At 33.4% G+C, this 18,604-nt stretch overlaps 1 protein-coding gene across 9 annotated transcripts in view; it reads right to left on the bottom strand.

The window, feature by feature from the left end:
• Window positions 1-6,665: 6,665 nt before the first annotated feature.
• LOC126814536 (enhancer of filamentation 1) overlaps window positions 6,666-18,604 on the bottom strand; it is a 68,120-nt gene continuing 56,181 nt past the window's right edge. For all 9 annotated transcript variants that reach the window (XM_050539744.2, XM_056099377.1, XM_050539746.2 and 6 more), the window contains one exon: window positions 6,666-12,201. In XM_050539744.2, coding sequence (XP_050395701.1) covers window positions 9,412-12,201 — 2,790 coding nt within the window. In that variant the 3' untranslated portion in view covers window positions 6,666-9,411. The remainder of the gene's footprint in view (window positions 12,202-18,604) is intronic.

Here is an 18,604-nt window from a genome sequence, read left to right as displayed (position 1 = left end):
TAGTTTCGGATTAAGGTATCTTTAACTTACCTATTTTTTTTTTACAATAGTTCACAATACATATTGGTCATGTAGGTCAACAGATCAGATCGTCTGGTGACGTAAATGAGACTGATTATAAGTCGATAAATGGTAACAAATCTTTTTTCATTCCTCACTTTGTTGATTGACATATATGTACCAATGTTTTTACCATATTTATTTCATGTTAAGACCACCACCTACCATGGCCATTACCTACTGTTACCTGTAATTTAGTGTGATGTATCGCACATCTATGTTTCTAATGTTAGCTTTTTATATCGAATAAACAGGGCCAACAACTGTTACATTGTAGATTAACCTATTGTATATGATGAAATATTGACAAAGAGCTAGCTTATGTTACTAGATTTGTGGTTTGGTATTTAGGTCGGATATTCAGGTCATTTTCAGCTACGCACCGAACACTAAGAGAAAACTATTCATTTTCGAACCATGCATTGTTGTCCCAAGACTCGAAAAGTCAACAAAAGTTTCACCTAATATTTATTATCTATATAAATACGGGCGTCGTACACGGGGTAGGATGTGCTCACTCTTTCTAGTACATCTGATACCACTTCTATATAACTGAACCAGTTTTTGATCTAACGCCTCCGGTGTCGGGGGATCACGTGGCTAAGTGGGTAAGACGCTGGCTCGCTAGCCTGGAGGTCGGGTGTTCGATCCCTGCATTGGCCGAGAAAGTTCATCCCGATTTTCCGGCGTGGTTTCCCCTTGTCAGAGATGCAGGACGGAGGGCCTGACAAGGACAGCTGTCTAGTCGTTCGGATGGGACGAAAACCCGAAGTCCCGTGTACACATTGGCGTGCATGTAAAAGATCCCTTGGCAGTTGGAATGAGATATAAGAGTAGACCGTAGCGCCGCTGTATGGCGTATGCCCGTCTTCATTAGCCCAGGTTAGAAGCAGAACAGTAGGACGTTAAACCCCATTTCATTTCATTTCCTCCGGTGTCGCGTACCAATAAGGGTATGTTTACTCTTTCGGGACACCTGATACCACATAGCTAACCAAGGTTTGCTGTAGGCCTACTTTTGCATGCACTGGTTACAGGATTTAGAGGAAGAGGGGCCTTAGGCTTTTCCATTTATTCCGGTGTCGCGTTTGAGATAGGGTATGTTTACTCTTTTTGGAACACCTGATATCACATAGGTAGCCAACGTTTGTTGCATTCACTTAGGCTATTCCATTTATGAGCCCCCCCTCCCCATCCCCCACCCCCAACGGTACCCTCCCATTTCGCCTGCGTCCTATTTCGACTACAGCTTATAACAACAGATTATATGGTCTGGTGGTTTTATTATCACTACTTATATTCCCTCTCTATAGCTAAAATAGATTCATCCATAAAACATCCCACTTAGGCTACAGCGTATAACAGATTAGAAAAATACTTTTAAATTTGGTTTGGTGTTCATTTTCTGAGTGGTGATCCATTGTGGTATATTTTCCACTGCAGGTTTGTTACACACTTCCAATGAATACATTCACCACGCTCATTATATTTTCTATACACAGTATACACGTATCCATCCAGCAAGGCTTGCGGATTACCCCTCTGGAAAACTACGAATTCTACTTCACGAAGTCCCGCCATATTCACACAAAACAATGTTAATGTTAATAAATAAATAAACAAATATTTCTACTTTTAAATTCCCAAATTTGAAAATGAGCACGATATTTTTTATAAAGGAATTCTAATAAGATAACAAAATTTTTGACTGAATGATAGTGAACTTGAAGAATAAATGTACAAAATTTGAAACAATTCATCTTATATGGATAAACAAGTATTAAACTAATGTAGTCTCCAAATATTACAAATATTAGTCAAAAACAAAAATATTCTCTGAGATGATATTTTTGCTTTGATATTAAAGAAAACTAGCTATAATATATAAGGAATAAGCTATTTTAACAATAATCATTACATTAATTACATCTATTAATCAGTGGAACAGTTCAATGCTGATTAGTTGGGGGGTCAGGATTTTGAAGGTAATAAAATTTGAAGTCGAAATGGGGTGTAGTCGAAATGGGACGTAGTCAAAATGGGAGTGACCCCCCACCACCACCACCACCCCACCATCACCACACCAAACCACACGACTACAGTGAGATAAAAGTAAGTTTTAAACACAATTGTTTAAAGACTCTGGTGCTGGTTCATGTAAGAAAGGGCTAGATCTTAAGATCCTAGGCTTCAGTCTGCCAAGGTAAATCCGACACTGGTTATAGTTATTATGATAAATTACTCCTGTTCGTCTACCACTTTCCCCTATAACCAGAGTCATCCAAACTATTACATTGCATGTATTGTGACAATTTTCAAGAGGAAGTTTGAGAATTTAATTAATACCAGCGAGATGAATTTTACGGTCTGATAAATTTGTTCACTAAAATACTTCCATTGAATTGTTTATGCAGGAGACATTGTTCCCAAGAGATAAAAATTATCCATTGTATCAAGACAACCATCGTTTCAAGGATTTTGTTTCTGAGACAATCAATTTTGATGGCGCCCATGAACAATGTATGCCTGTTATTTATATAACGTCCTTATATAGTTGACTGCTACTTCATCTTGTATAATTTATATTTCATTAAGTATCAAAGTTTGACATTAATTGCCATATTCTAGACTGGAATATTAATACTAAACGGAACTGATCCATTTTTGGACTGACATTCCTTTTCCAGAATATACTTTCACGATATTGTAGTTTGCATAGGATTAAAAAAATTATAAAGGACGACCCGGGACTTTAGGGTCGCCTTTTTTGGTTACTAAGAAACCATTAACTGAGCCAACTGGGATCCTGGTCAAACCGCGTCACCGGTACTGAATGTTGTCCATTGACGTCAATGGTTGTGTCCTCAAAAACCCGCTGATATAATGTAGGCTATTTCAGTCTTAGCAATCGAACTTTTCTTATCTCTTTCTCATGTATGAAAAACTGAAACTGTTCCAAGCCATGGTAATATTTCAAGAAATTTTGGTTCATATTTAAGGACATCAGAAATGCTAGAAATAAATCAAGTGGGAGAGGATGGGGAAAGGGGTTTGACTCATTCATTGAACAGAGCTACAGAATTGGTTTACATTAAAATAACTATCCTTTTTGATTATGTAACTAATTTCTCTCCCATTTTACCTTGAAACAATAAAACATGATGACTCTTAAAATATACACACAAAAACGGTGATTGCGACTTCTGACTTTTTGTTAACATTTGAATTAAATTTCATAACAAGAATCCTTCAAAACAATGTGTCGGTTGGATTGGTTGGTTAATAGAAACCCACAGTCATTCTATTTTTGCACTAGCATCAATCATAAAGCTTCATCAGTTATTTTCGAAAGAGTAAACCTGTTTGTCAAATGTCAGTATCCTTTTCATTAATTTTTTTTACCAAAATAACAAATTTAAGATCTTAAACAAAGTTGAAATCGTATATTATTTTGGTTTCATTTCAGAGATTCAAATGGCTGTTTATTTTCACGTGAACATTTTAATTTGTTCTTCCAATATGTTTACTCGCTCTAAAACACTTGATATCACCTCTGATATCAGGTGGAGCATATTGTCGTCGCATCTGTCTATTCGACCATAATCAATATTTTATGTAATATTTTGTAAAATAAGTAAATAAAATAAACTCGTTCGTTCGACTATCGCTCAGTGATTTTGCTCAGATCAACTGCCCTCGTCACTTAAATTTTGTAAACGTTTAACAGATAACAGTTTTGGAGATTTTTTCCAAACTTGCTGAAAACTGTTCCGCTAGATCTAAGGAAGCATCCAAATTTTATATAGCAGGGCCTTTCCAAGTGTAAAATCGCACTGATTCGGGGTGATCATTTTTGGTTCGATACGCTGGTATACGAAACAATGCTTTAGTTGACCTTTATATCGATGTTATAGTTTTGTATAATAGATATGTTGTTAAATCCTTAATCCTTATAAGACATACAGAAATAGATTTCACTAAAAATTATAATACTTATATGGATGTACTACTACTGAATTTAATTATCATACTACATTTCAACACTCATACAGGTATCTTTGTTTTATGAGCCATAAAACGATGCTCTGTAGTATATGAAATGACAGATATTATTCAATGTATTCATCAACTTTTGACGGAAGCTAATTGGGCTGTACAGAAGTGTTACTTGTATTCCCTTGAAAGAAGTATTCTTACTTTTTATGAATAAAACCAAACAGCATACTTAATTCTCCTGCTTCAAAAATTGGTGTCAGAAGCTGGATTTACACGATTGTGTCTTCAGTATAACATGTATAGTCATCATGAGAACAAAAGACATGCTGTTTTATCTAACTATATTTATTTACATAATGTCCAACTGGTTTGTTCTCACGGATAACGAGGTTATATTTTTATCTATAAACTACTGTTTCCTTTATCCACCTTGAGAACCACAAAGGTGGAAGAATAGGTTTACTTTATATGACACACGCTATGTCACTTATAATTTATTATGGATGTTCACATTTATATAACAATAAATGACCTTTTGTGTCATAGATTGTCTGCGATATCATTTTGGTGGAAGCGGGCGCTAAATAAAGAGATTAGTAAGTTTTTGCGTTGTTACGGTTGAATTTTAATAGACACAAAATCTCCAAGCAATAACAGTCTTTGTAGTGCAGCTCTGAACGCGCAGACCTACGTTCACAGCTGAACTACATAATATAGCTCTGAACCTTATAAAAGTAGTGTTTGTTATGAAGTGTCTAGTAGTAGAACAGACAAAACTTATTATTCATAAATTCAAAAGGACATTTCAAGTGTCAATTCTGGAACTTATTGTACAAATGGGTACACATCTTGTTCGCCGTTCGAGCGAGTCGAAATTTCTCTTGGGCTTTCTCATCCCCAAACCACACCGGATAGGGGCTATTTGACCTTTTTATTAACATATTTTTAAATAACTAATTCGTAAGGATTTGGTTTATTTTTATTTTTAACACTTGTGGATAAAAAGGCGCACTTAGATCAGCCTTTGTGGTCAGTTCTCCATCTTGTCGACAGTTTAAAATTGCACGTGTTTCGTGTCTTGTTTTAATCAATTACACTGTCACGAATTTGCAGTCTGCCTTCAGAACAGATACATGTTCGTAATATCCCATCCATTATTAATGACAGTGGAAACTGAAGAATAGACGGAAATCGTATGTCACTGGTGATGGAATAAGTCGATACAATAGGATCTGTTGTGACAGAATTCCGAGGTAGCATAAGGTGACATTTCGACGGTTATTTGTCCAGATCCCATTGCCGATTTCTTGATGCATGGTTACTGAAATTAGTGATCAGATGTACGGTTAGATTCTGAAAATATAATTTATGCGATCGCGTTCCGGGTTAGTCAAGCAGGAAATATAGTTTCAGGAACCTTCATTACAGATTGAAATGTTTTAGTAACATTTTTCAGATACTAAGTTTTTATTTGAAGCCAAACCTTTTCATACACAGGTGCAAGAGAGCACACTGATCAGCAGTGAATATTCGCTATGTTGATAAGAACCTGCCTGCTGGGGTTTCCTATATACACGTACATGTAAATGAACGGGCGCCAAATGGCAAGTAAAGATAGCATCTTGGAATGATAACCCCCATGTTTATACTGACATCACCGTTTGATAATATGTAACATATAATAACTCAACACATTTGTTAAAATATATGACATTGCTACACGTGTGCTCCTTTTCAAATTTATTTGGATTCGATGCATGTGCACATTTTAAAGAACAAAGCTTTCAAGAAAATTACTACCATGTTTCTAGCAAGGATTGCAATAAACCCCCGACACACGTCAACAATCTCTCCATGTTGCTTGCTTTAATTTCCGTTGACTGTATCTGATTACAGACAAGATTATTCTAGCTGAGCTGTGAGCAGCCACAGGAACAAAATCTCAAAACATTAAATTTCCAGTTACTCACGATCTGAAGCCCATGTCACAATGTTCTTTGTTGTTTTTTTTTGTGTGGGTTCATAATAAAAGAGTTTATGGCGTCACAAAAGCACCTTTTAAAGTTATTTTTTAAAATGATAGTAATCCAAATGAATTTAATTAATGTCAGTTTCTGAGATATGGGAAAGGAACGATAATACGATTGGGTTTAAGGTCTTGCTTTTTTTGTACTATTTTGTGTGCTATGATATAATTTTTGCCTGGGCAGTGGAGCTACGGCCTACATGTATTCTTCCAACTGTCATGTCTTCTTAAATGTGCATCCTGTGGTATACATGGTACCTTGGTTTTCCATCCCATCCAAATGACTACATGCATTTTCTTGCCAGACCCTCTGTCTGCACCACTGACAATGGGAAATCAGGCTGGAAAATCCTATGCAACTTTCTCAGACAATATACACTTTCGTTGAAGTGGCACCTTCTAGTTAGTGCGCCAGTGCCATAAAAGTTTAGGTTGTAGAGCATCCACATGATTTTGCAAATTGATTGGAATTCCTTGAAATTTAATATTTTCTTTATGAGGTAGTTGTGTTTTAACAACTATACCATACATTGGGTGCCAATGGAATGTTAACAAAAGAAAGCCCTTTTTTTCAATAATAGACTGACTCCTATATTCTTTATTTTTCATTCTACTGTATCTGTCCACAGAGGAAAAGCTTTTGTTAAATTATCAATACATTATAACTTATATTAATATTAATAAGCAAGGCACATGTACAGTCTAAATAATTCACATGGACAATTACTTTGATTTAATATGGAATAATAACATGGAATAAATATCATACACAGCTACTTTATATAGTTATTTTATACATACATGTATAGGCTATATTAATTAATTTTATTTTATTGTAACAGATTGCATTGTTTCTTTTTAACTACTTTATCCATTGACTTCTTTGTAAAGTATCTCATCAAGCAATATAATAAATTAGTATTTTTGTCATTACTTTAAAATTACACAACCCATTACAATTTCATCAAAGTTTTGTACATTTCCATACTGAAATATTAATCTAAACCATGTTTAATATTAATGCTGTAAGTTATGTGGAAGACTGTATGATTGAAAATAGTACAAAAATATCTTATAAATGCTATATGGTGGTAGCTGTAATAAATTGCATATTGTTCAATGGATGTCTTTTCAAAAACAATGTTAAGTAGATGTTTAAAATGTGATCTTGCATAAATGTAAGTAAATTTTGACACTAATCTTTAAGATGGTATTCTAATGAGAAAATCACACTTTACATTAGCGAAATGGAGAAAGTGATGAGTATTTTCTTATGTATGAAATATACGATAATGAAGTATTGTATTTTCTTACATGAAAAAAAAAATAATCATCAATATTCCTACTAAACTGAGATCAATATTAGTCAATTTTATATGAAACCCACATCCAATAATTACAAAATTATTTCAATTATGTTAATTGGACACTTGAAGTTTAGTATAATACACAAAAAGGCACATGATTTGAAAAACACTTATAAAGTAATTCCTCATTGGTAACAAAATTATGTTAATAAAAGAACCTAATACAGATTTTAAAATTGATAAAACCAGAAAAGATCTATATGCACAATAAATTTGTTGCATTGCTGTTGTTTTTTTAACAATGAGGAATTTCCTTAATGAAAAATTTCCATGTAAAATACATGCATAATATTGTGAATAATATTCATGACCAATAATTATACCAAGCAATTTACAGAGCAAAATTTATGAAACATCTGTCAATTTCTAAGGAATTTACAATGCACAACCCTATTAATGCCCGTTAAAAACTTATTTTATGTTTGTACAATAATTTCACTGGACAGTTTAAGGTGGATAGAATGAGTTAATAATAGAGAGTGCATTTAAAGTCTCTGATCATCATTTATAGGATTCTTAATTAATTACAAACTCCAATATTGTTTAAGTTATATCAATCAAAAATTTGTCAACATTTGGCATCCTCTATAGACCATATGGTCAATAGAAGCAAGTGCCACCTATGATCGTTGCTAAAATGTTTTAATAGACCTCTTTTCATAGACTGAATCCATGCTGGAAGATTATCTACCTTTCATATTTTGATTTGGTTTCTTGACTAAATGTTAAATAATCAACTGAGTACATTTAAACATGTATTATGTTGTGAATTATTAGATATTGTTCGAAAATTGCAAATGATGATCAGCAACTTTACTTACCAGAACAACATCTATATTATATAATTTGAATAATAATCAACAACAGAAATATAATGAAATGTTCTAGTAAGTTTCTGCTTGTTCAATGTTTGGAAGACAACATACATGTAATTTAGAACAATGGTCAATGTTCAGTATGTTCTATAAATGATATATAATTAGCACATTTTATATAATACTGACTTAATAATCTATCTTTATAATTCATTATAACATACTATCTTTATAATTCATTATAACATACTATCTTTATATCAAACATAACAAAACCAAGAAAATAACAGAAAAAATATACCATATTATAAAATTTATTTAATTTTTGAGTCTCTGATCTATCTTACATTATTTATATGAAGTAGTTCCAGTTTAATTTGATGAACAACAGTGTTCACAAGTCAAGTTTTTGAGTTATTAATGTTAATAATACAAAACAAACAGCATGCATTTTTGGTGTGAAATATTTACCATACAGCACAGTATTTGTTATACCCCATAACACTTGTTTCTTTTCACATGTAAACTAAATTTTAAATTTGCTCTGTGGAACCTATAGTTTCAAAAAGGTAGGGTTACTAGGCAATAAAACATATGCCTATAGCCCACAATATATGACCACATTTCAATCTGGATGTATAAAAAGTGTGTATGGAAAATCTATTTAGCCAAAATTATATCACACCATGAAGTAAAATGTAGACTGAGTTTAAAGAATTAAATGGAATAATAATAACCATTTCAGATTAATAATTTATCCTGACTGAAATAAATTATATCACTTTAGTTGAGTACAAAAATTAAAACCCATGTGTGTATGCATTAACAATTGCTGTTTTAAATATAGACATTTATTTTACATAAATATATACATGTTCTCTAAAAAGAAGGATAATTGTTAATTAAATGTCTATCTAGAATTCTATCCAAAATAGATATATAGTGAGCTTTTATATACATTGTATAAACGGGCACCGTTAAATACAACATTTAGTTATTATCCAAACTTTGGATGGAAAGTCTGATTCTGTCCATTTTCTGTCCAGATACACACAAAACTATTTCTCTCTATTCTTTGAAAGCACAAGAGAGAGAGAGAGAAAGTAAACAAAGAAATGTTAATCTACAATCCAATTTTACAATGCAACTATAACGCTGCAGATTGTGAAATAACAACTTTCATATTGTGAGCAGCATGTGACACATCCATAATACGGTCCACCATTTCTTGTACTGCTGCTACAGATGGATATTGTAAGGCAGCCGTTTTAGTGGCCATCACTGATTGTTTTAGCACATCACACAAATGGTTAGCACACAACATAATTCTGTTGCGTACTTGTGAATTAATAAGGTTTTTATGTAAAGTATCTCCCATATACACTAGTTTATGAGCTGACAACACAACAAATTTACTGTTTGATATAAAAACCTTGGGAGGTTCACTGTTTTCAATGCAGTTTAAAAATGCATCAATAGCGTTTGATAGTAAGGTTGTATGGGTTCCCATCTGTTCACCATAATACACTAAAACTTGTTTATCATTGGTGTCAAGGGTCACAATATTTTCAGTTTCAAAGGTAATTTCTGGTAAAATAAAGTCAAGATCTTTGTTAGTATTGACAGGGGTTTTGAGATCATCAACAATAAAATTACAAAGATCTAACTGAGATAAGTCAACCATGCTATTGTTAAACTCAGCTGATGCTGGTGGAACCATATTTTCAGGTGCATTGTCTTTGGACACAACATTTTCGGCATCAGTTGAATGTTTCTGAAGATCTTCACCTGTTACAATTTTATTGATCACTTCATCTGCAAGATCTTTCTTTTGTTCCTCAATATCACCAACCAGATCTTTTGTGAATGTGGAATCCTTGAAAGGTAGTTCTGGTTTAGGAAGAGCCACCGGTGGAGTTGGTTTAGGCTTGGTAGCAGGAGGACCAGATTTTTCTGGGGTTTCTGGCTCAAGCTGAGTTACAATTTCAGACTCTGGTTTATATTCACCATGAACAACTTCCGTAACTACTGGTTTATCTGGATGGGACTGAGTTTCTACATCTGGCTCTGATTTAGGTAAACTTATGGAGGATGCCGATTTACTAGATGATTTCTCTGGTAGTGTTGGGGCAGAAGTCTCTTTAGGGGGCATTGGTGAAAGTTTCAAAGTTTCATACAATTCATCCTCTAAACTATCCAAACTGCTAGATTTCCGTGGTAGCTCAGGAGGTTCAGAAGACTCTTTCTTTTCTATTTCTGCCTTTTGTTTTTTATGAGCTGCAGCATCATTAGTCTCGAGTTGAACATAATCATACTCTTGGTTATCTTCCAGGGTATCATTGGAATAGATACCTTCTGCTAAATTTTGATTTTGGTAGTCATTGAGATCTTTATCCTTGGCATTTAGTGAATTCATACTCCTGCTCTTCATTCGTTGTTCTACTGGAGTTAGTGGCAGTGGTCGATCTAGTGGTGGAGGTGGAGGTAAAGGTCGTTGTTGTAAGTTTCTTGGTTTTGCGTAAGTTTTAGATGCAGTCTCTCCTTTTGGACCAATAGGTGGCTTGGCATAAATTCCGGATTCATCAAGTGAGCATTTCGAATCTGATCTATTAAAGCCAACTTCATAGGCTCTCTTAAATAATAAAGATGAGTTACCTTGAATAAAAGATGCTAGTTTACGAACATCTATGGTCAGATCTTTAGATATGGATGTAATCTGACCAAGACTATCTGCTTTGTTAGCATCCAAGGGTTCAGACAGTAGAGACACCTGCCATTTATCTTCCTCCAAACATGACATGGCAGCACAAATCATGTGTAAGCTATTTTGAAGAGGAATTAACTGTTTGTATAACTTGTTAACTAATTTTTTATCAGAGAGTTTGGTTGAGTTACCTAGAGCTCCTTCTGCAAATTGAACAAATTCACTTAATGTTTTCTTAACATTTGAACAGGCTAGTTTGATTTCATACATTTTGGTTTCTAGACTTTCTTTTTTGCGCCATGTGCTGCTGACGTATGATAAAAGTTTATTTATAGATTTGGACACATCTTGCTGTACTTTTACCAACCTTTCTAGAGCGGAGTCCAAGTCCAACAACAGTTCATCATAATTTGGTATATCCGATAACCGAGAGTCTGTGCTACAAGTTGATAATCTCTGACCTTCCTCTGAAGAATCAGAGCGTGCAGAAATAACTGAATCGCGTGTAACTTGAGGTGGAACATCATACACATTTAAAGGAGTTACAGGATCACTAACAGCACGGCTGAAAGATAGGTTGCCTGTACTAGTACTAAGCACCACACGAGGAGCATTATTTTTTGGCACATCATAAATATCATCCAAAGCATGTTCTAGACTACCTCGACGTGATATATTATTACCAGACTTATTGGCTTTCAATGTTCCTCCTTTTGGTACATCATAATCGTCTATAAATGAACTTTGAGACACAGGTTTGGGTTTCTGAGGAGAGTCATACAGGTCTAAGCCTGAGTCTGTTGAAAGTTGTTTTAATGTACGATTTTCACGAGGAATATCATAAAAGTCATTTGAAGACACATCCAAACTAGAGCGAGCAGAATCACCTGTGCTTGGTATGGAGGAGCGATGAAAACTATTGTTTGAAGCACAACTTGAGAGAGTTACAGAGGAATCATTGGATGCATTAGATAACATACTTGAGCGATTTGAAGGAATATTGTATCCATCCTTGTTGCCTTTTTCTGGTGTTGGAATGTCATAAGCACTGTCATTATTGAGGGATCGTCCTACAGGACGATTGGAAGGAGGAGTGTCATAAAATGACTGGTTCGAACAATCCTGAAAACTGGCATCTCCTGAGCTTCTGTTATGAGCACTTGTTTGTAAATGGGAGCGAGGAACATCATAATCTTGCATGCCTCTTGTAGCCATTGTTTCTCTTGGTGGAGTCTGAAATGATAAAATTGATATGATTAAAATCCAACTTTAATACAAACATTAAATTTATTGTTCTCAAAAAATTAATGTTCATAATAGTCAAGTTTCAAATATTATTTCACAAGCTGTGATTTAAACAATCAATACAATGTTTCACAAATCATTCAGTATAGTTCCTCTTCACCTGACTTCTTTTACAAATACTAACACTAATAATCACAGAACAATGAAACACAAACTGTTGTTTTATAGCAGTGATTTTCAACCAGTGTGCCGCAAGATCTTCCTAAGTGTGCCGCGAAATTTGAAAATGCGAAAAACCATGTGATCCTAATTGAGCATTTACTGGTGTCTACTGGTAAGCTCATAGCTGTTGGGTTTTTTTTCTTCTTTATTTAGTTTGAGTCATTCTATGTGTCTGACTAGTCTGTGTCTACGGTTGTATGCCGTTTATGACTTGCCATGTTTTTATTTTGCAAAATTCAAATATTTTTCATATATATTTAGCCGGGTGTGCCGCTATTTTTTCATGTGTTCCAAGGTGTGCCGTTGACAAAAAAAGGTCGAGAACCACTGTTCTATAGACAGACAAAAATTACTTTATGGTAGCAGTACTTCTGATCACAGTAATGTTATTCTATTCCATGCATGTCATCAGAACTTATATATTTGCAATATTCAATGTATTGTACATTGTCTAAAGTCTTTGTTTGTGGTCATCTCATGTTATCAGCTGTGCTGGTAGTCAATGTTGTGTCCAGGGAGTTGGATATTAGTAATACATAGCCCTTGTTGTATTAGATATAAAGTAGGTATTGATCGTCATATAAATATAATGTAAATATAATAAAACCTGACCTTTTATACTAACAGGTAGAAATCATATTTTACTACAGATTGTGTTTGATAAGAACAAAGAAAACATAGATCTCCTTTAACCAACATATCAATTTCGAGACATTATTTTTTAGACACCAACAAGTTTTAATGACTTAATATTCAAATTTACAGGATCCAATCTATATTTTTATTTCAAGAAGCAAATCATTTAACTGATTACAAAAAGCAATTTGCTAGTAAATTATGTGCAATAAATAAGGGGATATCTGGGCAGTTTATGTTTGAGTGGGTGTTAGCTGTAATCAAAAGGTCAAGGTGGGTGGACAGAGGTAAAGAGAAACTGAAGGAGGGTATAATACATCATGGGTCGACATGGTTAAGTTCATGTCTTTTCACCGCTTTATCTTTAGAACTCACAAATCACTGGACTATTTTTTTCTTTAACTACATCGTTGATTAAATGATTCTATAAGATGATATATATTCTTACTCCCAACCCCAACCCCACCCCCAGTCCAGTACCAGAATGCTATAGACCTTATTAAAAATTATTATAATAAGTTGTCAAAAATGATATGGAAAGTACAGTCTGCAGATATAGAAAACACAACTGTCAATCATTAAGTGATGCTTTCTACTTGAGTGTCATCTAAGTTTATCTAGAGTTAACTGTATTATGAATATGATTTGATATACAAGTCCAAAAATACATGTGTTACTGATAGAATAATAAGTGGTACAACATGTTCATATGTTATACAAAGCTTAAAAAGTACTAAAACAAAATATGGTTCAATAGTACAGTTTGTAATCATGATACACTACATTTAAGTTTATTCACTGAAATATGATATCAAGTAAAAACAAAAGAATGGAACAAATTAAGGAAGCTACAGTTAAAAGATAAGTAGCTTCCTTAATTTGTTCCATTCTTTTGTTTTTACTTGATAATATTTTTCAATGAATATATTATATGCATGTACCTATTATGAAAGAGGCATCTGTAATTCCTCAGAGAAAGAAACAGTACAGAGTAAACAAAGACTTTTACATCTGGTTCATATCAATATTATAATTGATTAAAAAATAAATTCATTTCTTAAGTGTTTCTTTGCTCCATGACAGTTTAAAGATGTAAATAATAGTATTAGTTGATACCATTATATAAATTAAACCTGCCATCCCTTTCTCTATAAATATATCTTGATGCAAAACTTTAAAAAAAACTTTAACAAGATTAATAATTATCAAACCAATGTTAATTGTATTTTCTGACCAATTCGTAAATTTCTGATTCAGACCCATGAAGTATATTATAATATTTTATCATAAGTAAATCAGATTAACAATAAACTATATTTAGGTCATGTCTATTATTATAATATTTAACAATGACAGTTTGTGTATTTAGCATTTATAATAATAACCATAGTCCTCTTTTTTATAAACCTATATTTGATATTAGTAAGTGGTCACATATTATATTGTTGGTTTTATATGTCAATTATATATGGTGACCACATACAAGCCATTAAATACCTATTATTACAGTTTTCATACTATGATTCATTGTATGTGGGTAGATCTTCAGTGAGTCATTAATCATGAGTACTCAAAATTTAACATATTTGACATATTTTCTATTATCCACTTTCACTGAATAATCCATATCCAATAGTCTATGCAATTATATTACATTTTTACTAACAACTGTGTTTCTTAGTTACTCAAAAAGTCACCACTTTATGTAGACCGAGAAGCAGTTTTGCTTAAAAACGGCAGCAATTACAGTGAGTTAATTTTGTAACTTCATTGCAAAAAAAAGTTCCCCTCATCTTAGTTTACTGATGCAAGTGTTTACATAATTTACACTCTCCTAAATATTGCTAACATTAAATATAGATCATCTAATTAGACAGACTAAAACCGTTATTTGTGTAAGCCCAATTACCTACTGCATCAGTCACATTTCAAATAGTGTGCTAACGACTAAATTTGAGTGAAAATAGCAGTGTAAAGAGTAAGAAGATAATTGAGAACATCCGTTAAGTTTGTTTTAATTCTACAGATTATGGTAAATCTGGTGATAATTTCTAATAAACACTTCAGTACTGTACTACAATTTCCTGTCATTACCAATATTATTGTTTACAAATACTAAGGTCATGCAGGAAAATATATATCTGTTATACTGGGTGAGATATCCACTGAGAATACACATTATCTAGCCTTCCATAATCATTTACTCAACTGGTTCTCACACATATTATGAAAATAAAAATATGTATTAACTGTGCAAAAATTAAATGTAGGTACAGGTACATCATATTTGGAAATACCTCCTCCCCACTCATCAATTTAATGATTGATTGTTGATGAATTCCAAACCAGGTACTTGCCTTTGACCTAGATACCTCTAAAATAAACAGTATTTTAGAACAAACAATTTTGTTAGGACAATGACAACAACTAGTTATCAATGACCTCTTGTTTTATCAGTCAATTGGTTGGTTAACAACTCCTCTATTGTTTTGAATAACAAATGTAAATGGGATGGTATATTGCTTTACCTCATAGATATTAAAATATTGGGGTAAGGTGTGGAACATCCTGGCAATGATTTACTATATATAACCATAATGTCACCTGTTGTCAACTAATCCGATAAAGCGTGAAAAATAACTACGTAATAAATATCTTTTGCATAATTAGTGTCAGAGATTTAATTGAAAAACAAGGTTGGTCCATGCAAAAAATCATTGAGTGCTGACATTATATTCCCTGAAAACGTAACATAAAATTTTCAGTGTACCAGTAATTATAAAAGGTATTGTATGAAAAGTGGATGTTCTGCTTTAACCCCCCCCCCCCCCCTTAAAGTATATAGTTTCTTTTATATCATTTAAAGATGATATGGCTAGGTCTGTTATAATCTTAGAAAGTATTATTGGTTACAAAAATATTGGACTTGAAGTCTCCTTGTATTATTATAATAAAAATCTGCAGCCCTGAATTTTCTTTCATCTTCAAAAGCAAATATTTAACAAAAATGAACAACACCATAAGATTCTTATCTACCCTGTTCATCCTTTTCAAATTTCAAACTCAAACATGACATGACATTTATTACTTTTTAAGTTAATATCTAATTAGTCTTAAATATCTTTGATATTAAATAAAAATAATAATTCATTAGTCATGATTGACATATTTTAATAAGACAGATTAAATTCAACAAGCCAACAGTGAGGCTGATGTCCCCCGCTGAAATCCCAAAATAAATAAAGTTATCGTGTCCCAAAGCATCAACCAATCAAATTGCTTATCTCTGCTTACCCTAAGCGGAAAATGCTCATCTTCGAACTCCATCAAGGCATTGACTTAATCAACACATACACCAAGTTTGAACATTCTAGCCCAATTAGGAAGAGAGTTATCGTGTCCCAAAGCATCAACCAATCAAATTGCTTATCTCTGCTTACCCTAAGCGGAAAATGCTCATCTTCGAACTCCATCAAGGCATTGACCTAATAAACACATACACCAAGTTTGAACATTCTAGCTCAATTAGGAAGAGAGTTATTGTGTCCCAAAAAGTGTGACGGACAGACAGACAGACAGACGGACGAACCCATTTTAATAGTCCCCTGTTTTCTTCGAAAGGCGGGGGACAAAAAAATGTGTGAAAAAGGAGAGAGAGGGAGAGAAATGGGGTTTAACGTCCACTTGACACAAACTAGGTCATTTCGGGACTAACATATGGTTCAATTTTATTTCCATAATTCGATTGCGCGTAGAGGTCTTTAGCAGTGGGAGGAAACAGGAGGACCCGGAGAAAACCCACGAGGTTGGACAGGCGACCCTACTCCTTGTCACGTACAACCCGGGATTCGAAACCAGGCCAGTTGACTAAATGATACAGCGCGCACGTGCTAACCACTAAGCCATCCAACCCCCCGTGTGAAAAAGGAAGAGAACTGACCAAAATATAGACAAATTTCTGTAACCTATTTACAAACACCTTTATTCAAAAATAAGTATACAATTCCAGACCAGTAAAAATAAATCTGGAATGTTGTGAATTCACAGACAGTTATACTTTTCATTCCAGGTCATAGGTGACTTTAAGGACTGTCAATACTTTATTTCAAACCAGATACTTGAAATTCTAAATTCCATCTCTTTGTCTGGTATGAGTTAATAAAATAGCCCACCATTTTCTTGGTACATTCATATTAACACATATTCAAGGATCTTGATAAACGTGCCTATCCCTATTTGATTTTATTTAAAGCTGGCATAGACATACCTAAATTCTTATACACCAATTAATATCCTAGGTAACATACTTTCTGTAACTTACAACTATACATTCAATTGTTATTGATGCAGGAATGTTTACAATTCTCAAACTTTCTAAAATTAATATGAACTGGTCCTATGCTAACACTAGAAAAAAATTCTTTTGACATAACATAATGAACTGATGTTAACTTTGATGACAATTGTAACCTTGAATGGATGTCTGAAAAGAAAAACCAAGACCAAGGCACTTTACAAAATAAAATGGTTTTAAGTTTTTAAATTTTCATCTGTCTTTGTTATTTCAGCTGTTAGGTGTAATGCATTTAAGTTTAAAGATTTCCTCCCACTGGTAATAAAGTTTAGTGCCGTGACTCTAAAGTCAAACTAGAAAAGTGAACACACCCTTACTTAACTTTATGTTTGGTTTTATGCTCCCTTTAAATGCAAAGCAAAATCTTTGTAATGTTTTCATGATGAAGCAAATATTGTTATCCCCCCAAAAATGCTTTGTAATTGTATAACTACTAGGATGTAATGTTTAATTCAAGATATATGAATATATTATAAAATATGATGTATAACTAATAATGGAATTGTTCAAATAGAACATGTCCATTACTAACCACACCATTCATTAAGATGGTCCTTGCAGCAATTTCATTTTCTACCAGTTAAATATAAATTCCAAAGGTCATCAGTAAAGGTCAAGAACGTTAATAAAAGGTTGTTCTTGTCAAGTAGTCCTACCAGCAGGTGAAAGACTATTATTTCGGCACAGTTCTCATTTTAAACCAACATTTTGATAAACTTTTGTATAAAATCTTTAACCCTTTCTATTTCAGTATTTTTCCATAATTAGTTATGAAGGTAATTCTGTTGGTAGAAACGAAATTAGAAGCCAAAGGGTAAAATCACTCGGCAAATCTCGGCAGATTCATCAAATTATACAGCTTAAAACATTGGTCGAGACGTGTTCAGTTATATTATCTCAAGAGCTCGACTTAGTATCTCGAGTGCTCGACGTAGTATCTTGAGCACTCGACTTAGTATCTCGAGATATTATTTTTTTTTGCGGGTCCTAAATCAGCCACCGTATGATTGAGAAAGTTTAGTAAAACTAAACTGAATTCACAGATGGCCAAAAGTTAACTGATAATTTAACATTCTTATCAAGGTGTATGTATATGTTGTAATAGTATACCAAAGTTAACCTATGTCTCACCTCTCAATGAAATAAATTCTAAGTCAATAAGATTAGTGCATGGATGTA

This window comes from Patella vulgata, chromosome 3, assembly GCF_932274485.2.
Source record: "Patella vulgata chromosome 3, xgPatVulg1.2, whole genome shotgun sequence".
NCBI classification, from domain to species: Eukaryota; Metazoa; Mollusca; class Gastropoda; family Patellidae; genus Patella; species Patella vulgata.
Note: the sequence above shows the minus strand (reverse complement) of the source record. Positions and strands in the feature narration are given on the sequence as shown.